Source organism: Odocoileus virginianus, chromosome 19 (genome assembly GCF_023699985.2).
Source record: "Odocoileus virginianus isolate 20LAN1187 ecotype Illinois chromosome 19, Ovbor_1.2, whole genome shotgun sequence".
In the NCBI taxonomy this organism is placed as follows: Eukaryota; Metazoa; Chordata; class Mammalia; order Artiodactyla; family Cervidae; genus Odocoileus; species Odocoileus virginianus.
Window position 1 is genome coordinate 22,888,091 of NC_069692.1, and position 24,560 is coordinate 22,912,650.

General features: G+C 36.0%; 1 protein-coding gene across 4 annotated transcripts in view; it reads left to right on the forward strand.

Moving 5' to 3' along the window:
- REV3L (REV3 like, DNA directed polymerase zeta catalytic subunit) overlaps positions 1-24,560 on the forward strand; it is a 176,210-nt gene that overhangs the window by 118,419 nt on the left and 33,231 nt on the right. For all 4 annotated transcript variants that reach the window (XM_020890382.2, XM_020890383.2, XM_070449944.1 and 1 more), the window contains 5 exons: positions 1,688-1,880; positions 3,695-3,806; positions 9,805-9,920; positions 12,658-12,776; positions 18,664-18,782. In XM_020890382.2, coding sequence (XP_020746041.2) covers positions 1,688-1,880; positions 3,695-3,806; positions 9,805-9,920; positions 12,658-12,776; positions 18,664-18,782 — 659 coding nt within the window. The remainder of the gene's footprint in view (positions 1-1,687; positions 1,881-3,694; positions 3,807-9,804; positions 9,921-12,657; positions 12,777-18,663; positions 18,783-24,560) is intronic.

The window sequence follows — 24,560 nt, forward strand, 5'->3', positions numbered from 1 at the left end:
TACTTAATAACAAATTTACTGATGAATGCATGCACTATTACATGTACATGGTAAAAAAACTTCAAGACAAAAATATTTACATTGAAAAGTAAGCTTCTCTCCCACCTGAATTCCCTTCCCCAAAACTATAAACAGTTTTGTGTTTTTTGTCTCTTTGCAGACATTTTCTTATGCATGTGCTTAGCATATTACACTCATTTATTCCATTTTATCACTGTATTATGGTGATCTTTCCATATTAGGACATAGAGATCTGGCTCATTCTTTTCAAAATGTTAAAGGTTACAGAGTATTCATTCTGTGTAGCGTTTATGTATGCCACCTAATTTATTGGCAGTAACCAGTTCCAAACTGATAGAGATTTAGATTTTTAGTCGTTTATAACTTATAAAAACTGAAAATAGTATCATCCTAGTAAACATCTTTGTATAATTTGTGCATATATTTTGGCTACATACATAGTATATCTTCTGGATACATTCTCAAGAGTAGGAACGCTAGATTGAAGGACATGTCTTGTTTTTAATGGAAATAATTGATTTACAATATTATATGTTTCAGGTATATAGTGATTCAGTATTTTTTTATAGATTGTACTCCATTTAAAGTTATTATAAAATAATTGCTGTATTTCCTTGTGCTTACAATATATCCTTGTTGCTTATTTATTTTATACATAATATTTTGTATCTGTTAATCCTCTATCCTGTCGTGACTTTCCCCCCTTCTCTTCCCAGAGGTAACCACTAATTTGTTCTGTCCTTATAAAATTTTGATTGATATTATTTAGTTGTCCTCCAGAGATATCCACTAAATTCTACTCCCATCGCTAAGGAGAATTTCTGCATTTACAATTTCTTTAACGGATGGCATGCACGATAAATACAAAATATAGATCCTTTATTGAACTAAGGTGACCTGAATAATTGCAGTATTGTAACAGTAGTCTCCTATTTTCCATTGCCAGATATATGTATAATACTGGTACAGTAAATGGCTATAATTCCAGCTGTAATCATGAATCCAGTCTTTATTTTTCTTTCTTATCCAGAGTTTATTCTTAACTCTGTCTTAGAGAACTAAGTAAGGATTACTGTTAAAGAGTTTTTATTAGCATAGGAAATTAAGTGTAAAAAGCAAAATAATACATTTTTTGGATTATATGTCAAAGAGAAAATGTGCATGTTCAAAAACCTGGCTGTTTGTATAGTTGATATCTTACAATTCTTACAATTTTTTTTCATGAAAAACTTTAAAAAATTGCCTATTATATATGAAAGTCTAAGTAACTCTCAGACAAAATAAGTAGGAGTTTCAAACTAAAAAACAGAACTCTTTTGAGTTAAAGTACAGGTAGAAGGACAGTTAACTGGATAGAAAGTAACAGATTTTGATTTGAATGTACAACCTTTTGGCCTAGTCATTCTTTCTCAAATAGAAACTGAGAAAATTGAGAGGCACTGCATGTACTCGAGAGTTTTTAAAAGAAAAACATGAATTGATTTAATCTGATCTTAGAACTAAAAACCTAGTTTTAATTTGTGGAATGTTAAATTGTGACTGTGTCCTATATAGCCATTTTTCTGTAATTTTACGTATGTATTTCCTCAGAGCCTTAGTGAAATATACTACTTTCAACTTGTCTCAGAAAAATGCTTAAAACCATGGTATTTATTTCCTTTTATAGATACAGAATCTTACCCTAATCAGTGTGGAATTACATGCTCGAACTAGACGAGACTTAGAACCAGATCCTGAATTTGACCCAATCTGTGCTCTGTTCTACTGCATCTCGTCTGACACTCCACTACCGGATACAGACAAAACAGAACTCACAGGTGTAATCGTGATTGATAAAGACAAGACAGTATCTAGTCAAGGTATTGGTCATTTTTATTAATTTTATACCTATATACCCTAGGAAGTATGTAGGCTTCCCTGGTGTGTCAGACGGTAAAGATTCCTGGGTTGGGAAGATTCCCTGGAGAAGGGAATGCCTACGCACTCCAGTATTCTTGCCTGGAGAATTCCATGGACCAAGGAGCCTGGCAGGCTACAGTCCAGGGGGTCCCCAAAAGTTGGATACGACTGAGGGACTAACTCTTTCTTTCACCCTGGGAAGAACCTTTTATTGGGGCAGTTTCTGTGCTCAGAGTCTAAACTAAACAAGCATAAAGAACTCTTCTCTACCTTATGATTAGGAATTCCCTCAAATAGTACTGTTTTGTTGATTATGCATCCATGAGTTTCCTACCATGCACATCTTTAATCTGTTATTGTATCAGATTAAAATAACTGATTCCCTAGTGTTAAACAGAACTTTCAAAACCAGGACACAGTCACCTTGGCTTTGATGTATATTGTTTTAGCTATTGCTCTGTTCAGTTTGCCACTGTTATATTAGGATGCTTGCACCTATGTTCATGAAGAAGACTGGCATTTAATTTTCATTTCTTACATTGTGCTCATAAAACTGGTAATAAAGCTTTGCTAACCTTAAAAACACTTGTCTCTAAATGTTTGCTGAGATGGGAGTAAGAAGTGTTGTATATAATTTTGTCTTAGATTCATTATTCTTGAATTATTGTTAGAAGTCAAAAGCAGTACAATATAAAGAGCTTAATAAAATTTCCAATTAGCATGTCTAATTTGATCTAAATATTATATGAAATACTAATTGTTAATGTTGAATTCAAATGATTGTGTATCTATAGGTTGGGTGGACAGTCTTCCTTATATATACATGCTGGTATTTTGCTGCTAATACAGAGTTTTTCTTTGCTTTAAGAAGTTAAGTTATGGACTTTCCTGGTGGTCCAGTGATTTAAGACTCCACCCTTCCAGTGCAGGGAGTACAGGTTCGATCCCTGGTCAAGGAACTAAGATACCACATGCCATGCAGTGTGGCCAAAAATATTTTTTAAAAATTTAAAAGTTATTACTTTAAGGTAATGGTTGCAAACTACTTAAGGTATATTCCAATTTTATTGATATTTCTTCATAAATACATATACTTTAAGTTCAGAGGTTCTTCATATAGGATACCACATAAGGCATTTTAGAAAATACCAAGTGTTCTTTGGCAATGTCAAATAGTAATATCTAAATTCAGTCAATTGAGGAGGAAGCTTTAACAGAACAAAACTGTTCAGGAATTTGCAGTTTAATCAGTGATATGCTTGAGCTGGCTTGTACCAGCTCATGAGCCAATTGCTAAATTTTCATGAATTTTTTGAAGTAGTTGATGTCACATTGGTAGTTTGAATTTAGCCATGGTCAGAATTTCTCATGTCTTAGAAGTAAGCAAGCAGTGCAAATCGGGGCTTTCTTTTTTCCCCCTATGTAGAGGTGCTTGTAAACATTCTCCAGCATACCACTAATTAAAATATTCTCTACTAAGCAAAGCTCTTCCTATAAAAAGAAATAAAGTAATAAAATTTCTTTTTGGGTGACGTTGTTATCTAGGGAATTTTGTGAATGTAGACTTCAGGAAAATAGCTGAAAATATTAAATTTGAATTTTCAGTTGCATATTTTACTAGAAAACCTTTAAGAAAATTTTCAGGAAACAATTATGTGTTTACTTTGGGGAAGCTGTCTTATTTTAAAGTATTCTAGTTGTGTAATTTTACTCAAAAGTAAGATAATACTACTTAACACAATTATATATAATAAACATTTTGTTTATTTCTTAGATATCAGATATCAGACCCCATTACTTATTAGATCTGGAATCACAGGACTAGAAGTTACCTATGCTGCTGATGAGAAGGCACTTTTTCAAGAAATTGCAAATATAATTAAGAGGTATTGTTTTTATTTCTGATTTTTCCAGCTTTTGTTCCAGTCCTTTTGTGCTATTGCTGAGTAATGTAGGTGAAGGTAAAAAAGAGAAAGTGAGTCCCTTCCTGTGGCCCTTGAAAGAAAAGTTATTCTGGAAAGGATTTTGTTCTCATCTCTAATCACCATCATCAGTTCCATCAGATTAGGGATTAAAAAAAAGAATATTCTCAGAATTGAGGGGCCAGTGAAAGACAAATACTAGCTTAGCTTCTAACTTTTTCCAGTTAGATTTTAGCATTTTTCTGTGGTGATGAAATAACAACTTAACTATAAAGTTAAATTGTATCATTGATTAAATAGGGTTCTGCCCTAGGAACCACCATTTCAGTACCTTTTTACTTTTTTTTTTTTAGAAAATGTTTTCTGGATTCTAAACAAATCCATATTTCCAAAAACTTTGGATTATACTCTGTTCATAAATCTAGGACTATCTGGTACATACCCTTTTGTGTACATAATTTCTTAAAAATCTCTTTTGACCATTTGATGTTGGCTTTGATGCTTGATAGTAGAATCTTGTCAAAATTTATGAAAAAGATGTTTTACAAAAGCTATTTAAAAATAAAACAAGTGAATCTCTTTTGCATCTTCTCAAGAGTATAACTCTTAGTGGCCATGTGTTTCACTTTTCTAGAAACTTAAAACTTCTGCCTGTTGCTAGGTTTAGGTTTTTAAATGCCTAAAAGCAGGCTGGAAAATACTCTTTGGATTCTGATGTATGGATAAAAGCTGTCCTTGAGCATGTTGTTAAAATCAACCCTTTCTGTTTTGCTTTGGAGAACTTTTTCCTATAAAAGTGAGATGATATACTATATTAAAGATCAGTGATGATATTTTACTGACTCAACATCTGATTGAATCCCAAATGGATTAACACAAACCATTTTGAAAATTAGAACCTAGAAGGGTATGATGAGGTAGGAAGGATGTTCAGGAGATATGGGACATATGTATACCTATGGCTGATCCATGTTGCTGTATGGCAGAAACTAACAATATTGTAAACCAGTTATCCTTCAATTAAAAAGAATCTTTTAGGCAAGAAAATTAGAACACCAGAAAACATTTTCAAAGAAACAAAGTTAGATGTCAGAGCATCAAAGAAAAAAAAAAATGATATGCTACTCCCCACCACTCTAGGGAGGAAAAAAGAGGAATGTATTTTTACTACTTATAGCACTGGTGACTGGATGGATTCCCATCCATCTGAGTCTTACCATTGTCAGTCCTATCTTTTATCTTCTCACACAGCTTGTCAACATGTCAGGTACTTTCAGTGCTCACACTGCAAACAGCTTAGCAAAAGGAACATGTAAGAGTTTTAGTCAAATACCATTTTATGGGCCAGTGCATATCCAATAATGTCCCTGGGCTTTGTAGGCTTGTGTTCTCCTTGTTAGGTATATTCCTAGCAATGGGATTCACCTGCCAACATTGAGAATCTTGTCAGTCATTTGCAAGTGTAGTAACTTTCTTAAATGTCCATAACATGAATTATACTAGTTGTTAAGAGAAGTGCAGTGAAGAAAATAAAATTAACTTCTGGTTCTTACTCTACATCACATGGCTACTAGAAAGAGAAGAAGAAGAGTTAAATATTAGCATTTCAGTTCTGTAATGTTGTTTATGTATTACTCCAAACAACTCCCTAAAAGGTTATTTCCTTCTTACACCTCATTTGTTGAGTACCTGCTTAACACAGGCTTTGCTTAGAGCGTAGGCTTGGGAGTCAACCATCTCTGTCTTTTTGTCTTTGTCTTGAGCCAGTTACATATCTCTCTAAACTTTAATTTCCTCATCTGTAAAATGTGTAATAGGTATTAGAATTAAGTGCAATAAAGCACATAAAACTCTTATCCTGGTCAATACTTAAATATTAACTCTGTAAAATACAGTACTAGGTGCTGAATATAAAACTGAGTTAAATACAGATGCATAGTCTCAAAGAGATTTATTAACTCTGTAAAATACAGTACTAGGTCCTGAATATAAAACTGAATTGAATACAGATGCATAGTCTCAAAGAGATTTATTGTCTTTATCTTTTCATTCTTAATATTTACTTCCTCAGGTGGCCAACACGTCAAGTCATGTAAATTACTATTAAAAAAGTAAAACCAGATCCATTATATTCTTGTCAGAGGCATTTTTTATCTTTCTCTGTTTCCTTGAACTATTACTTACACATTTCCCCAGCTGCCCTAACTTAAGTTTTGAGTCCTACCTGTCTCTTTTCCCTAGTCAATGCATTAGTCCCTCCTATCCATTTAACCTCAGAATTAGTTTTCAAGATCATTCCTCCTCCTCTCCCCATGCTCATGGCCACTCCCTAAGTTAGAGCCCTTTCACCTGTCATCTGTACAGGAATTAGTGTTACATACAATATAAGTTGTGAAGCAGCTTTTTTTGCCTAAGCAAATAAAATCATTTTCGTGTTTCTGGTGCTTCCATTTTCTCCACAATTTTGTTCTTCACTACTAATTGCATGTACTCAACCTTGTTCTTTCTATAACTTTCAGAAACCTGGTAGAGTGAATAAAATTTACAAAAATTAAAGAACAAGTCACCAAGATTTTGTTACTGTCACCAAATGTTTTCACAGAAGAAATATGGAATCCTTGGAACTTTGAACTTAAAACAGATATCTTATCAGCTTTGAGAGTCTTGTAAGATCTAACAACTTCTGGGTCAAAAAATAAATATACGTGATAGATCTGAAAATGTTGAAATGACACAGGTTTTCTGAAAGAACCAAATCTTTAACAAATCTGTTAAGAGAAGCATTAATGGTAACTTCTTATTTTTTCAGCAGTCATCTCTGAGCAGTAGTAGTTTACAAGAGACACTTGTTAATTGAGAAAAAATTTTCATAGCTATCAAAAAATAAATGTATTTAATCAGTCTTTTAACTATTTACCACAACGGAGCAAGTTGCTGATTGGAAAGATAATTCTTACAATAATAAGATGTTACATGTGTCAAAGGAACTCAGATGAAGATATTGGCAGAACTCTGTACCAGTTATAACAGAAGAGCTCTGTAGTAATTGGGCATCCTCTTCATGTTGTAGACATGTATGTGATAGATACTCCAGCAGCCTTCTAAAGTCTTCTCTTAAATTCAGAGTGCTTGTCGTCGTTCAGTCGCTAAGTCGTGTCTGACTCTTTGCAACCCCATCGACTGCAGCATGCCAGTCTGCTCTGTCCTCCATTGTCTCCCAGAGTTTGCTCATATTCATGTCCGTTGAGTCTGTGATGCTATCTAACCATCTCATCCTCTGCCATCCCCTTCTCCTATTGCTTTCAGTCTTCCCCAGCATCAGGGTTTTTTCCAGTGAGTCGGCTCTTCACATCAGGTAGCCAAAGTATTGGGGCTTCAGCAGTAGCCCTCCCAGCGAATGTTCAGGGTTGATGTCCTTTAGGATTGACTGGTTTGATCTCCAGTAATATGAAAAGTTCAGAGTTAACTGTGACCAAATTGCAATGCCTATTCTAAATGAGAAGTATTAAAGATGTCAGCCGCAGGTTCTTGTGTGTGTGTATGGGAATCCTTCACATCTCCTATCCTTGATGATCTTTAGAGACACTTAACACTTCTGCCCAAGTTTTTCAAGTGTAGACATTATATAGTTTACAGGGAGGTGCACTCGTCATACAGCTAGTTCATCTTTGCTCTGAGAAGAGACTGACATTAATGGAGGAGTTGATGAAGTTGCTATCAACAAAAAGATGTGTTAAGAATCTGGATATTATTTTAGAAGACTAATGAGCAGGAATAGTGTTGGGAGACTCTTTTTTTTAAGGCTCTAGGACCTTTCTGGACTTCGTTTTAAAGAATTAGTCTACACTTAACCTCTGATCTCTGAGTCTGAGTCTTGGCCACATTGTTGCATAATGCTTTGCTTTCTTTAGCTTCTCCACACTTATGTTGTAATCCTGCTCTTTGTTCCAGAATTACCAGCCACATGATACTTTCTACCAAGAAAACACTTTTATAGGTTGGGGGAAAGATCCATTTGGCTGTTGTATTAAATTTATAAGTTTTATTAAGTGGTTTTCTCAGAAATTTCTGTCCTTTTTATATAGAGGAAAGCATATATGTTATCTTTTTCTCCTAGCAAGTTTGAAAGCTACTTTGTAAGTCTGTAGTGTAACAATGGATCAAAAGCAGATCACCAGATATTGAAATTTACACTAGGGAATGTATTTTATTGGGCCCTTAATAGGAAAAATGAAAAGAATAATATTGCAGAGGTTCGAACCTAGTTCTTTTGACGTCAGCCACTAAATCCTTCAGCATTAAAAATAAGGAGACATTTATGTGATACTCTTATTTTTGTGGTCAAAGTACAAACTAAGGTAATTAAATACCCTTTTAAAGAAAATAGCTATGGAAGAATGACAGAATATTAGAAAATGGTTCTAAACATATATCTGGTCTGTCCATGATGCATTGAAGTACCATAGATCTGATCTGTGCCACAATTGCAGAGTAGCCAAATATTGCTTACATTAGTAGACTGAGATAATCTTATACTATAGACATTGGATGATACTTCAAGTGTTAAGTGATATAATCTGGGCAGGTTGGTCATTCCATAATTCAGAACGACTTTAAAGGCAGTTATGTGAAACCCAAGTTTACAAATTTTTGTGATCTTTCACTCTGCTTTTTGGCTTATATAAATACTAATACAATAGTTAGGGTCTTCCCTGGTAGCTCAGCTGGTAAAGAATCTGCCTGCAATGCAGGAGACCCTAGTTTGATACCTGTGTCAGAAAGTTCCCCTGGAGAGGGGATATGCTACCCGCTCCAGTATTCTTCGGCTTCGCTGGTGGCTCAATAAAGAATCCTCCTGCAATGCAGGAGACCTGGCTCCAATCCCTGGGTTGGGGAGATCCCCTGGAGGATGGCATGACAACCCACTCTAGTATTCTTGCCTGGATAATCCCCGTGGACAGAGGAGCCTGGTGGGCTACAGTCCATGGGGTCACAAAGAGTCAGACATGACTGAATGACTAAGCCCAGCACAGTACAATGATCAAAGTAATTTAGAACTTCTCATTTGATAGCACTGCAGTATTTTTTGCTCAAAAGTTTTTGTTCTCCGCCAAGACTGTAATCAGTTCTTGTCTTGCCCACACAGATTTTCTATGAAAGTAAACCTTCATGCTATTCTCCTGTGTTCTGTAGTCAAACTTTTTTTATGGTGGTTACTGTGAAAGTCCTCAGAAGAAGTACAAAATGGCTCCTTCTGAGTTAGATGCAGATTGTCAGGTCAGTTCTACCAGTGCAACCGCATGACCACAGTGAGCACGTTTTTTGCCTAGTTTTTGGTGTTTAGCTTCCCCAGATTAATCTCACCCCTATTAATATTTCATTCTTCCATTAAACTAAGTCACCTTCCTCTTAAGTTTAGAGGCAAACTTGTCATTGTCGAGGCCCTTCTTTATGTGAGGACCAAGTCTTTACTAAAATTGGGGGAAAAGGAAGAAGTTCTCATTTTCTTTCTCAGCATTACAACTGTTTAAGGATAGTAGAGCTTAGAGGGGTAGAAAGTGACAACAGAATGACCCGGGAGATCATTTTCAAAATACAGTATCCACACATGCCCTCATACTTCACCCCCCCCCCATTATATCTCAATTTTACCCTCATTCATGCATTTCACTGGTAATGCTTGCCTCCCTCCCCAATTTTTAGCAGCCTCTTTGCCAAGTCATATCAAGTCAACACCTAATCCCTAATCTAGGTAGAAACTACTTTTGCTTTACAAAAGTAGCTTCAAACTTAGAACTCTAAATGCCCCATTCCTTCCTATATAGAAATTCTATAGGTAAACACTATATCACCTTTTCCCACCTGAGAAATATAATAAAAAATAGATTTTTAATTTTGTAATTTGTTTAATGAAGAAGCAGTTCTTCTGGTTAAAGGTTTAACTTTTTCATTTCTTCTTCAGGTATGATCCTGATATTCTTCTGGGATATGAGATTCAGATGCATTCCTGGGGTTACCTCTTACAGAGGGCTGCTGCGCTAAGTGTAGACTTATGCCAGATGATCTCTCGGGTGCCAGGTAGGACACATTGTGAATTTTTTTTGTTCAGCTACAGAACAAATTACAAATAAATAAAGACAAGATTATTGTTTTAGGCTAATTTTTAATACTAAATTGTGTAAGTTCTAGATATTATAACTCCATTTTATAAAAATTTGAAAATCAAGAAAAGTGAAAGAAAAATGCTGTAATCACTGCTGTAGATACTGTTAGTATATCTGTTGTTTATTTTCCTTTCAAAGTCATTTTTCATATACATAACATAGGTCTTTAGGGCTTCTCTACTGGCTCAATGATAAAGAATCTGCGTGCCAATGCAGGCAACATGGTTTCAATTCCTGGGTTAGGAAGATCCCCTGAAGAAGGAAATGGCAACTTGCTCCAGTATTCTTTTCCTGGGAAATCCCATGGACAGGGAAGCCTGGCGGGCTACAGTTCATGGGGTCACAAAAGAGTGGGACATGATTTAGTGCCTAAAAAACAAACAACAACAAAAATACAGGTCTATTTTTTTAATGTAACTTTAATCACACATATATCCCAGCATTTTAACATAAGTATTTTTCTGCTTTATGAGATAGTCTCTATAATCATTATGAAGTACAAAATATTTCTTTGACTTGGCATACCATAATTTCATTTTATTTGTCTGTTTCTATGTTTTATCTATTTGGTGAGGAAGGAGGAGATGGTAGAGAAACACTAACTTGTTTTCTTGGGGGAGTGTCAGGCTAAGAAAATTACATGAATTTTGAAGTCTATTCCTCAGAAGTGTTATTCTAATTGAAGAGGGAGACAATAATAACATTTATACCAAAATTAGTTTTTTTAAAGCATTTTTTAAAATTATGTTTTCTTTATAGTTATCAAATTTTTAATAACTTTGTTTTAAAGCCCCCCCCCCCCCCCCACGTCTTACTAGGACAAAGTAGCATATAGTTCGAGAGGCTTAAAGGTCAAATACAAAATTATTAAAACCAATCAAGATACCTCCTGAAAGAGGTTATGAGGTCAACAAAGTATCCAATGTGTTGGTAAATAGAAAGAGAAGGGTTGAAACTAGAAGATTCAAGGACAGCAAATATTTTGAGCTTTACAAAATCTTAGGATAAAAAGATAGCTGCTTTTAGCTTTTCATGGAATTAATTTTTTGTAGCTGCTTTGTCCCTTGAGCAAGGAGTAGTGATATATTTCAGTTTTTTCATCATTTCATTGGGGATAGGGTTCTGAACATTGAGGATAGGTAGCATGAGTGTTCAGTGCACTTACTAGTTGATTAATTTGTAACGAGCTATATGACTTCAGAATAATGAAACTTCCTGTCCTTTTAGAACATTGCTGAAACCGTAGAAAGGGCATGATTTAAGGAGGCATAGCAAAGAGCATTAGTGGTAAAGAGTTCACTCTGCAGAAAGACTGCCTGGGTTCAAGCCCTGGCCAACAGGATTTGGATGTCCAACAGGATGGGTTACCTAACCTGTTGATAACTTCAGTTTGTTCATCTGTAAAATGGGGATATAATGGAACTTATCTCATAGGGTGACTGTAAAATACTGAGAACAGTGTGCCTGAGAACGTAATAAACATTGTGTAGGTGTTAAATTGAAACCTTTTTTTAGATTGATTTATAATATTGTGTTAGTTTCATGCAGTATAGCACAGGAAATTATACCCATTGTCTTGTAATAAACTATAATGGAATATAATCTGCAAACACACTAAATCATTATGCTAAACACTTGAAAAAATCTTTTAAGCATTATGTCTCTAAAATAAAGAAGAGCAGTAGGTGTGTCTACATGGTTATAATCAACTAACCCAGGTTTAGAATACTAGTTTTTGTTACTACATGACCTGGGGCAAGATAAAACATTTCTGAGTAGAAAGTATAATTTTTATTTTGCACTATAGTACAAACATAATAAAGTAGCTGTATTAAAATAAAATAATGTTAGTAAAGTTCTTGGACTCAACTGACATTCAAATACCGTTGTTGTTCAGTTACTAAGTCGTGTCTCTTTGCAACCCCATGGACTTGTAGCACACCAGGTTTCCTTGTCCTTCACTATCTCCTGGAGTTTGCTCAAACTCATGTCCATTGAGTTGATGAATATACTTACTATTCCAGAGCCTCTAATCAACAACATTCATTTATACCCAGTGTTATATACTAGAAACACATTTTTATTTCTATTCTAGATACAATCATCACTTAGAAACTAAACTCAGAAGTCTATATGCTATAAGAGGTACTCTTCAACTAGTTCTCTGTATATAGTTAATAAAATTTCATCCTCAATACGAACATCATTAATTAATGTCAACAAATTTTCGGAGAATTGTTTAGGTTAAAAATTGTACCATTTTTTTGCAAGAAATGACCAGTTTCATAATAAATATTTTTCATCCTAACACCAAAGAATGATGTGATATTAGGTATTCATAACAATAACATCAGTAATTATCATATTTAAAGAGAAAAGGATTTATTTTAAAAATACATGTGTGTGTATATATGTTTTATTGTTAAAAATATGTAGTTTTAAGATATATTTATTTCACAAAATTCTTTTATAACTTAAAGAGGACAGAGAACCTCTCAAAATGCTATTCTCTTAAGTCTAATACAAAATAGACTGTGAATTACATTTAATCCTTAATCTTCATCTTCATTTTTATTATTCTCATTTTCTTATGGTTTGCTTGGAAATTTGATTTCTGTGAGTCCTGATGCAGTCTGTATTCATTTCTATAGATGACAAAATTGAGAATAGATTTGCAGCCGAAAGAGATGAGTATGGATCAGATACAATGAGTGAGATAAATATTGTTGGCCGAATTACACTAAATCTTTGGAGAATCATGAGAAATGAGGTAAGGTACTTCATCTGAAATTTGGTTTGGAAGTAAGAGATTAGATCAATATAATGATTTAGTCATTACAGAACATTAGTGTAGCTTCCTATGTAGTGTATGTTTCTTTGTGAATTACTTTTATTATACTTAAGAGTTTCAAAAACAAAAACTACTTTCTAAAATGGAAAGCTATAAAAGTACTTAACTTCATTATTGATGATTTTTTTCCCTGTTTCTGTCTGAGCACAAATAGCATTGGCTATGTAGGTCTATAGCTGTCATAAAATGTTATCTTGTATGTATGAAATGTTATATAATTTCATCACTTTTTGCTCTTAAATCAATTTTACACAAGGCCAGATAAACTCAACTTGGCCTTTTTAATTTATTACAGTAAGAAAAATTTAGTGTAGACATGGGAAAGAACTTTTTGAAATTAAGATATTTAAAACCTAGGTGAAGTAATTAGCTTGCAACTAATAAAAATAAATGAAAAAAGAAAAAAAACCTAGGTGAATTAGAAAGGGACTTCCCTTGTGGCTCAGTGGTAGAGAATCCACTTGCCAATGCAGGAGACATGGGTTTGATCCCTGGGTCAGGGAGCTTCCCTGGAGAAGGAAATAGCAACCCACCTTAGTATCCCTTCCTGGGAAATCCCACGGGCAGAGGAGCCTACCTGGCTAGTCAGTGGGGTCACAAAAGAGTCGGACACAACTTAGCAACTCACCAAGAAATACTGGAAAGACACTACTTGGAAACAGTTAATAGCACGTTCCAGTTGAGTCTTTGGAGACCGAGATAAGGAGTTTTGGTAATATGAAACTCTGTTACTAATATGCAGTCACTCTTTCACCAAAAATGTAAGAAAAAAGATATCTACAATAAATCGGTCTATTCTCAGATTTTGGACTTACAATATCAGATAAAATGTTTACATTTTAAAGAGGATTCTGTTCTTCAACTACTTCCTTTTGAAACTATGTTCTATTTCTATTGTACATTTATTATTTGTTGTGATCTTTTCTGGCTCTTCTCGGTTTATATAAAAATTTGTATTTGTAAAGTAATTAGCCTCCAACTAATAAAAATAAATGAAAAAAAGATTTGTATTTCCAGGCATGTTCTCTGCAATTCTTTTGGGATCTATCACACAGTAATTCTTCCAGATAAGGAAATACACTCTTTATATCATATTTAGGTATTTTTGTTTTTAAAAATAATCTTATTTATTCATTCATTCATTTAAGGCTGTGCTGGGTCTTCTTTGCTGCTCGAGCTTTTTTCTAGTTGCTGTGAGTGTGGGCTCCTCTCTAGTTGAGGTGGGAGGGCTTCTCATGGTCACTCGTTGCAGAGCTCAGGCTCTAGGGCACAAAGCCTTCAGTAGTTGCGCTTCCCAGGCTCTGAAGCACAGGCTCAGTAGTTGTGGCACACAGGCTTAGTTGCTCTGTAGCATGTGGGATCTTCCCGGACCAGCAATGGAACTTGTGTCTCCTACATTAGCAGGCAGATTGTTTTTTAACCACTGAGCCACCAGGAAAGCCTTCCCATTTTTATTTTCTCTCTGCACCATAGACCTGACGTTATGCTCACATGTTATCTAATTTGAAAATGTACCATTTATTTATCTACTTGAGGATAATTTTATCCTGTTGTTTCTTCTTAAAATATTGTTAGCACAGTAATGCCCCAGTGATTTCAAAAATACAATTGACCCTCAAACAACAGCTTTGAACTAAACAGATCCACTTATTGCTGAATTTTTTTCCCCAATAAATACATACTACAGTATTATACAACCTGCAGGTTGGTTGAATCTGCAATGCAGATATGCAGACATGAAGAGCTAACTGTAAAGTTATACACAGATTTTTCAACTGCATGAGGGTCAGTGACCCTAACCCCTGTATTGTTCAAGAGTCAACTGCAATTCCTACTGACACGGCACAGGATATGAAAGGTACAGAGATACGATGTATTTGTTTCGTATATTCCATTATATATTTCAGACTTCAGTCCCTGATATTGCCTGGAATGAACACTTAAGTATAAAAACACAAAATTAAATTACTGAGTCTTAGTTTTAGGGGTCTTTTCATTCCCGAAGATTCAAAAGGCAGCTCTAACAATTATAAATTATTAGCTTAAAACTCACAGTTTAAAGAATAAGTATTTTTTCAAAGTTCAGAGCTTTCTTTAGTCCTTAGGGAAAATTCAAGGTCAAGGGCTTTCTCTAATTCTAGGCTGAATATATAACGTCTCTGCTCTTTTTTTGTATCTGTGAGGAACAACTGTGAGAAAGTTATGAGTAGGGTAATTTATCCCAGTCTCCCCAAACTTTCCTAGATGAGCCAAATTAGATTATCACTTTTTTTCCTAACCCAAAGTAGTCTTGGCAATTTGGAAATTTCCATGAAATTCTGAGTACACTTGTGGGAAGTATTGTCTTTTATCTCAAGTTGTACAGAACTTTAAGGGTTATGATTTTGGCCCTAAGAATTTCTTTATATTAGAGGCCCTTAGACTATTTTTTCTGGATTTAAACCGTTCCAGAAGCTCCTTTTTATCTTTATTTCTTTGTATCTCCCTATGGCACTCAGCTATTTCTAACTCTATTATTGTTTTCTTTAATCTTTATATTTGTTTTTAATATATTCTTTATTAAAAATAATTTATATTTTCTATTTTTAAAAAACAGAAGAGTTTGTAAAATGAAATCCCCTTGTTCTTTCTAGGATACCTCAACAACAGTTGTACCACCCAGTTACAATTTATAGCTGAATGGTCATCTTTTTTTAAAAATGTTACTTTGGGTTTAAATTTTTTTTTTTTAATATACTATTAATAGTTTTCACTGTCCTGCATAACTTTAACATAGAATTACTGCTATTCCCTCTAGACTCTTGAATCCTCAGTAACAAAGTGCCTCTTAATAGTATTCATGATATACTTGTTGACTGCGTGAATGAAAGAATAAATGACTCTTCCCCCAAAGGATTTTATTTAGAGAACTTCTAGATATCAACTTAATCCAGGCTTTTCAAGAATTTGCAAAGTAGGTTGGAAATAGATCAGTTTCAACAAATATTGAACTGATTCAGTTCAATAGCTATTACAGAACGCTATCTCTAGTGCACAGATCTGAACAGATCTGTTTTAGATCAAGTTAAGTTTTACATGAAATTAAGATTAAGGGTATAGCTTTTTCCTCTATTTTAGCAGGCAGGGAGGCAGACTATTGTTGCAGATATAGTTAGGTGGGTTGATGTGAGGGTGAGAATTTGTGTAAGCTCTTGTCTTGTTGCTTCAATTTTCTTTTTTCTAATAATTTTTAAAATTTTATTTATTATTGGCTGTGCTGGGTCTTTGTTGCTGCTTGAGCTTTTCTCTAGTTGCAGCGAGCGGGGGTTACTCTTGATTGTGGCATGCAGGTTTCTCGTAGTGGCGCCTCCTTGCGGAGCACAGGCTCCATAGTTGTGGTGCATGGAATTAGTTGCTCCACAGCATGTGGGTTCTCCTCAAGTCAGGGATCAAACTCATGACTCCTGCATTGGCAGGCAAATTCTTTACTACTGAACCACAAGGGAAGCCCCTGCTTCAGTTTTCTCTGTGAAATAAGAAGCACTGTTTTCAGCTGAGAGTGAGCAGTGTGGAGGGCCTCTTTGGGTTTGAAGAGAGAAGTGTCATCTAGGAGAATTTGAGAGTGGTTAATTAAGAAAATACAGAAGCTAGGCATTGACTACCCAGTTGAGATTTGCATCAGGAAAGTAAAGTGATACCTGCCAACTGTATTCAGATTCACAGATACAAGTGCAGAGTAACGAGGTTTAGATTTGAGCACAGCTTGCAGGCAAAGAATTATGGCTTTACTAAAATTGAATTAATTATGAAGGAAGCAAGAGGGGGCAGAGAACCAAATGTTAGTGTGAGGTTAGGATTATGATAACTGACTGTGAAATTGAGCTAGGTTAGGAGCAAAGAGGTCAAGTCACCAAGGGGAGTAAACCAGAAGGAGACAGTGTTAAGAGGATGGGTTGCATGAAATTATGGAGAGGATACAATTACTGGTAATCACAGGTCTCGGAGTATGATCGTTGGGTTGGTTAAGGTGATACAGAGGCACTGATGTGGTTTTATCTCAGAGACTTTTCTCCTGGTCTCCTGGTGGTAGTGTAGAAGGGGAGAAGACCAGAGGTAAGGAAACCAGCAAGAACATTATTGTAGTACCTCAAATGAAAGTTGAAAGTGATATCAGGATTCACAAAACCATTTAGAGAGTATGCAAGAATTGGATGTACAAAAAGATGAAGAGGAAGATGTGTCAAGAATGATTATCAGGGTTCCGACATAGATGGTTTAAGATCACGTTTAGATGGGAAACTAAAGATTAAGAATAATGAGCATGAGGTATCAGTCATATATCCACGTAAATATACTCAGCAGACATTTAAGTAGGAAAGTCCCAATTGTGGGGTAGAGTGGATGAGAGGTACAGCCTTGGAAGTCACATTAGAGTGTGGATGCGCTCACCAAGAAGTAAATGGAGAGAGCCAGCAGGGTTCACGCAAGCACGACATTTTTGTGTATGAAAACATTTTGAGAAACAGACAGAGGAATCAGATGCTAAGGAGGAATAGTCAGATAATAAGCTCTCTGAGGACAGAGAACATATTTGAAATGAGTGTGGGGGCAGGCAGTGATGTGTATGTATACACATATCTCCCATATATGTGGTTTTGATAGACCCTACAGGTGTATAGGAGCCAAATGAGATGTAAAGGATATATATACATTTTGAGGAAAGACAGATCACTGTTGAGTCTTGGTGCAGAGTGAGGAGTGAGTGGGAAGGAGGTACAGAGACGTTCCTGCAGTCAAAGAACACTGTGGGAGATAGACTTATCACCAATAATTGGTGTGTAGTAGGGTGTAGGGTAAGCAGCTGTAACGAAAGAATACCACCCAGCATTAAAGAACGATGGAATATTGTCACATTGAACAGCTGTTGAATCTCAAAGGTAAATTTGACCAAAAGAAACCAAATAAATTATAGTACATATTAAATGTTTCCATTTAAAGTATGGAAATATGAAGTTTTAAAATGAACAAGCCTAGTCTATAACTTTGGTGAGTACTGTGTGGGAAAGGGCACAAGGCAGCCTTCCAGTGCCCTAGAAATTTCTTCATCTATGTGGTGGTTACATGGATGTATACATACATTAAAATTCATGGGTTCACTATAAATTTGTGTTCAGTTCAGTTCAATTGCTCAGTCGTGTCCGACTCTTTGTGACCCAATGGACTGCAGCACACCAGGCCTCCCTGTCCATCACCAACTCACCTACTCAAACTCATGTCCATTGAGTCAGTGATGCCATGCAACCATCTCATCCTCTGTCGTCCCCTTCTCCTCCTGCCTTCAATCTTTCCCAACATCAGGGTCTTTTCAAATGAGTCAACTCTTCACATCAGGTGGCCAAAGTATTGGAATTTCCGCTTCAGCATCAGTTCTTCCAATGAATATTCAGGACTGATCTCCTTTAGGATGGATTGGTTGGACCTCCTTGCTGTCCAAGGGACTCTCAAGCGTCTTCTCCAACACCACAGTTCAAAAGCATCAATTTTGCGGCGCTCAGCTTTCTTTATAGTCCAACTCTCATATCCATACATGATTACTGGAAAAACCATAGCCTTGACTAGACAGACCTTTGTTGGCAAAGTAGTGTCTCTGTGTCTACAGAGTTTTAAATTAATTGTGATTAAATTGTAACACAGATTATTTTTACAAGTAGCTTTCATATCATATGAAAAGTTAGAAATAATATTTAGAATCTTTTAGAAACCAATTCGTGTGGAAGTATGAGTGTTATTATAATAGAGTTTTTCTTTTTTTTTTTTTTTCCCCTAGGTGGCTCTAAATAACTACACCTTTGAAAATGTGAGCTTTCATGTTCTTCATCAGCGTTTTCCACTCTTTACTTTGCGAGTCTTATCAGATTGGTTTGATAACAAGACAGATCTATACAGGTAATGTTTTATAACTCTGAAGAGGATAATATCTCTTTTTAAAAATCAATAGTGAAAGTGGAAGTCAGTCAGTTGTATCCAACTCTTTGCGACCCCATGGACTATACAGCCCATGGAATTCTCCAGGCCAGAATACTGGAATGGGTAGCCTTTCCCTTCTCCAGGGGATCTTCCCAACCCAGGGATCAAACCCAGGTCTCCTGCATTGCAGGCGGATTCTTTACCAGCTGAGCCACAAGGGAAGCCCAAGAATACTGGAGTGGGTAGCCTATCCCTTCTCCATTGAATCTTCCCGACCCAGGAATTGAACCTGGGTCTCGGCTGCACTGCAGGCGGATTATTTACCAACTGAGCTATCAGGGAAGCCCTATTACTGGAGTATAATTTATGTACAATAAAATGTACACATTTAAAGTATATTGTGCAGTGACTTTGAAAAATGTATACCCCCTGCAATCGCTTCCCCAATCAAGATAAAGAACATTTCTAACACCCAGAAAATTCTCATACACAGCTTTGTCATTAACTATTCCTTAACCACCCACATAAGTACAAATTGAATTTCTATTACTATAGATTAGCTTTGCAGTTTTAGAACTTTGTATTACTAGAATTATTTACAGACTACCCTTTTGTGTCTGTCTTCTTTTAAGAAATTCAGCATGTTTTTTGAGATTCAACCATGTTGCACAAACCAGAGTTTGTTCCTATTTATATTACTGAATAATATTCATTTGTATGAGGATACCACAGTTTACCCAGTCACCTGTTGAGAGACAGTTGAGTTGTTTCTGGTTTGAGGCTATTGTGAATAAAACTGTATGCATACGTTTTCATTTCTCTAGGAATGAAATTGCCAGGTCACGTGATTAATCTTTTAAGAAACTGCTAAATTGTTTTCCTTTCAGTTCTTCTAGTGCAAGACTGCTGGAGACAAATTCTCTCACTGTTATTTATCTGAAAATGTCTTCATCTCACCCTTATATTTGAATGATATTTTCACTAACTCTGGAGTTGAGAATTCTTTTTCTTTCACTGCTGTAAAGATTTTCTTCCCTTTTCCTGTGGCCTTCATTATTTCTGATGAGGAATCAACAGTCATTCTCCTTTTTCCAGTGTATGGAAAGTCAGGCTTAATGAGTGGACGGCTGCTGCTGCTATTAATCTGTACACAGAGTACACAGGCTCAGGGTGAAGATGGGTTTATTCACTTCCCCAGGCCCAGAGTTAGTCTTTGAGAGTCCTGTTCTCCTAGGCCTTGGGGATGAGGCTCCTTCAGCATTCCTGCTCGTCCCACCGTGGCGACGGACCTCCGCTTTACGTCACTGCCAGGTCCTGGTCCACGAAGGTTTCCTGACTCTGGCACAGAGGAAAATGGCTTACACTTCTACTCCTGCCTCTGCAGTGGTGTTTCTTTGCCTGAAAGCTATGGTGGGAATGTTTCTTTCCCCTTTCCTAGTGGTAAACAACTCCTGCTTGTACTTGGTACAAGGCCCACAGTTGGAACAGGGAAGGCTTCCTGCCCCTTCCCTCTAGTGCAGTTTTTACTACCAACCTTCTCGCAGCCAGAGACATCTTTGACATCTCTTCTTTTCCCAAAAGTGAATCTCTGCATAAACCCTAAGGATTGGAGAGTTTCCTCCTGGTCCCACTGCAGCTCAAAGTTTCATATGAGAGAAGGATTGGAGGAAGTTGCAAGGTTTCATTCCTGTGTGCCCTGCCCTAGTGTCTAGGGCTTCCAGTGATTCTAAATAGTCATACTGGCTCATACGTGACCTTTAAGAATTTAATAACACGTTAACTGTTTCCTTCTTACTTGCTTTTATGACAGTTGCCTCTCCCTCCTGTTCTCTACCAAAGATGAAATATGTTACGTGTCCTGTCTATCCTTCAGTGGGTTTGAAACTATGAAATTTAGTTCACCTGATTCTTTTACAACCTCAACTTACTTTTGGCTTCAGTTAAACTCACAATTTTGTATATTATCCAGGTTTTTATCATTGTTAGACTGGAATGACGTGCTTTTGCAGCTTTCTACATCTGAAGCAGAATTATATTTTCCTGGCTGTTTCCAAGTTTTTTTCTTTTTGCCTTTATTTTCCATTATTTACTATGTATATTATACTAACTTACAGTGTCCCACAGATCCTTGAGGCTCTGTACATTTTTCTTCATTTTTTTCCCTAATGATCTATCTTTAAGTTTACTAACTTTCTTCTGTTGTCACCAACCTGCTGTTAAGAACAACCAGTAAATTTTGTATTTCAGTTATTTTTAGTCCCGCATTCTCATTTGGTTTTTTCTTTTGATAGTTTCTGTATTCAGCTGATTTCCCCGTCCACTCATTAAGACTGTATTTTTCTTTTAACTTTTTTAATATCTCTTCTTTAGATTTTTGAACCTATCTTGTAATAGTTTCTAAATTCAGCACCTGGCCATCTCTGTATTAGTTTCTGTTGACTGCTTTTTCACTGTGGGTCATGTTTTTTTTGTTTCTTTGCATGATTATATAATGGATAGTACTGATGTTCTGTTGTACAGATTCTGGATTTTTATTATCCTCCTCTGAAGCATGTTTATTTTTGTTCCAGCCAGCAATTCAGTTATTGGCTGATCACCTTGAGCTTGTGCATACCTGCTTTTTATGCTTTGTTAAGATGAATCTCTGGAAAGCAGAAAGTGCTAAGTCCCTCCAAGTTGACAAGACTCAGTCTCTATATTCTATCCCACAGGCCTATTGTTAGTGCTTGGTTTTAGGTATGCCTGCAGTGACCTTTATGCCTTACTCCCAAGACATGGTTTTTCTGAGCTCTCAGCTGGATGCTTAGATTGTTCATAAGGGGTTAATGAAGTCTCTCCACTCTGGCATGGCCAGACCTTCAACTACAACACTGTCTTACAAGTTCTGTTCCAGAGCTACTCTCTAGTAAGCCTCTCCATGCTCATTTTTCAGCATAGCCCTGGGCCACTCACAAGAAACACCCATGTGTACTACTAACTCCTAACTCCTGCCCCTTGCACAGATGCCCTTTTCCACAGATTGCAGATGCAGCCTGCCTGAACTCTAGACTCTTGTCTTCTCGGCTTAGCAGTATAGCCACACTTTGCTCAGACCTAGCATACTGCACTGGGTTTAGGCAGTTATCTCCAGGCAACCTGAGGCTCATCTCATATCAGTTTCCATTCTCTCAAGGAGCATCGTCCTGCACTGCCTATTGGTCACTGCCCAGAAACAATTACCCTGAATCTTTTATCCAGGAGAGCTAGTCTAGTACCAGTTACTCTTCTGTAATCTGAAATGAAAGTTTCTACCTCTGCTTTTCTTTAAAGGTAAAATGGATAGTTAATAAGCTTAGAAAATATCTGAATAAAGAACATAGTCTTAAAATTAATAGAGCTGCTTACTGAATTATAAGGCCATATGATGGTGAGGATAGGAAGATTGAGCCTTAAAAACAATTTGCTATATTTGGAGTAACTGCTTTCTGAGCATGTGCACTTGTCCTCCAATCTCCTTTAAGGAAGCTCAAGGAAGCAAAGTGAAATCACAGAAAGTACTGAGCTTATGATCAAAGCCCTAAAGAAATAGAAGCTTAGGAGAAGTTATATACCAGTAAATAAAATGAAACTTGATATTAAACTTAACATTAAAAACTACATTCAGTGGTTTGTTTATAAACCTTAGAGTGTTCTAAATGTATATTTTGCTACATCTAATTAGATGTTAACATAGGATGTTAAGTATCTTTTTGCCAAGTAAAATCAAGAAACTGGACTTCATATATTTTAAAAGAATTGACTGAATCCACATATATGCATTATCTTAGCTTTACATTTTGCTATATGTATTATTGAAGGATTCTATGAATGATCTAAAATAATATATATTAAAGTGTGCTGTAGTTTTTTTTGCCTGTCAAACTAAAATAATTTTTTAAATTGCAATCCCTAGTGTTGACAAAGGTGCATAGAAACACTTTACTAGTATGAATATAAATTATTAAGATTACCTGAAAAGCAGTGTGTCACTTCATATTAAAAAGACCAAATCTAGGAATTTATCTTAAGGAAATATTTAAACATCTATACATAGACTTAACTACAAAGATGCTCATCCCTGGTGGTCCAGTGGTTAGGACTCCATGCTTCCACTGCAGGGGGTGTGGGTTTCATCCCTGGTTGGGGAACTTAAGATTCTACATGCCACGTGGGGTGGCCAAAAGAAAAATGTTCACCACAGCATTGTTTATAGAAATGAAAGATACTCAACAAATCCACTAAATTGTTACAACCATACAATAGTATACTCAATAGCTATAAAAAATACATAAATGTGGAGAAATAGTCCCAGTACATTGTAAAAAATGCAAGTTATAGAACAGTATTTCTATTAATTTTACTTTAAAAATTGAGTATTAATAAAGTTTAAGGGATTTTTTTTGTTTGCTTCATTCTTTTTAAGTTTTATTCGGATGTAATTCTCCCACATACCATACTATTCACCCATTTAAAGTGTACAGTTCAGTGGTTTTTATTGTATTCGAGTTATGCAACCATTACCACAATAAATTTTAAAATATTTCCATTACCCTTCATCTCTTAGCCATCACCCTCCAACCCTCCCTTCTTCACCACCTCCTCCCCCCCCCCCCATGCCCATTTTAAGCAACCGCTAATTTACTTTCTGTCTCCATAAATTTGCCTGTTCTGGACCTTTCATATAAGTGGAATCATACAGTATATTGCCTTTTGTGACTGGCCTCTTTCAGAATATACAGTCCAGATGCATTCATGTTGTAGCATGTGTTAATACTTCATTTCCTTTTTCACCAAATAATATCCCACTGTGTGGGTATAAACCACATTTTACTTACTCATTCATTAGTTGATGGACACCTGAGTCATTTGCACATTTTGGCTATTTTGAAAATGCTATTATGAATATTTGTATAAGTTTTGGTGTAGGTGAATATTTCCATTCCTCTTGGACATATCCTTACGAGTGGAATTGGTCAGTCATACTCTGTTTTTAACAATTTGAGGAATTGCCAGACTGTTTTTAGTGCAACTGCAGTATTTTACATTCCCACTGCAGTGTGTGACGGTTATAATTTTTCTACATCCTCACTAACACTTTTATTATCTTTTTAATTATAGGGTGATTTTTTTTTTTCTTTTCATGTTCATTTTCTCATTTTTTGTATGGATTAATCATGTGTCTTAGGAACAGGTTTTTAAATAATTTTATTGAACTATTATATGACTATCTTGTTTCAAAAACCACATAATTAAAAGTTGTGATATATTTGAAACTTAATATTCTTTAAATGAATAGGTTTTATTCTTTATCGTATATCTTTGAGTCATTTTTATAGTCTAATAACATACTACTAAAATCAGAACTTCTTTCATAACTTTGGTGAAGGTTTTTGTTGTTTGGTTTTTTTGGCTGCACTGGGTCCTCATTGCTACACAGGCTTCTCTAGTTGCGGCAAGAGGGGGCTACTCTCTAGTTGCCATGCACAGGCTTCTCCTTGTGATGTCTTCTCTTGTTGTGGAGCTCGGACTCTAGGGTGCGCAGGCTTCAGTAGTTGCAGCGCATGGACTCAGTAGTTGCAGCTCCTGGGCTCTGGAGCACAGGCTCAGTAGTGTGGTACTTGGGCTTAGTTGCTCACGGCGTGTAGGATCTTCCTGAACCCAAGGATCAAACCTGTGTCTCCTGCATTGGCAGGTGGCTTCTTTACCACTGGCCACCAGGGAAGTCCTATTATTTGCTTA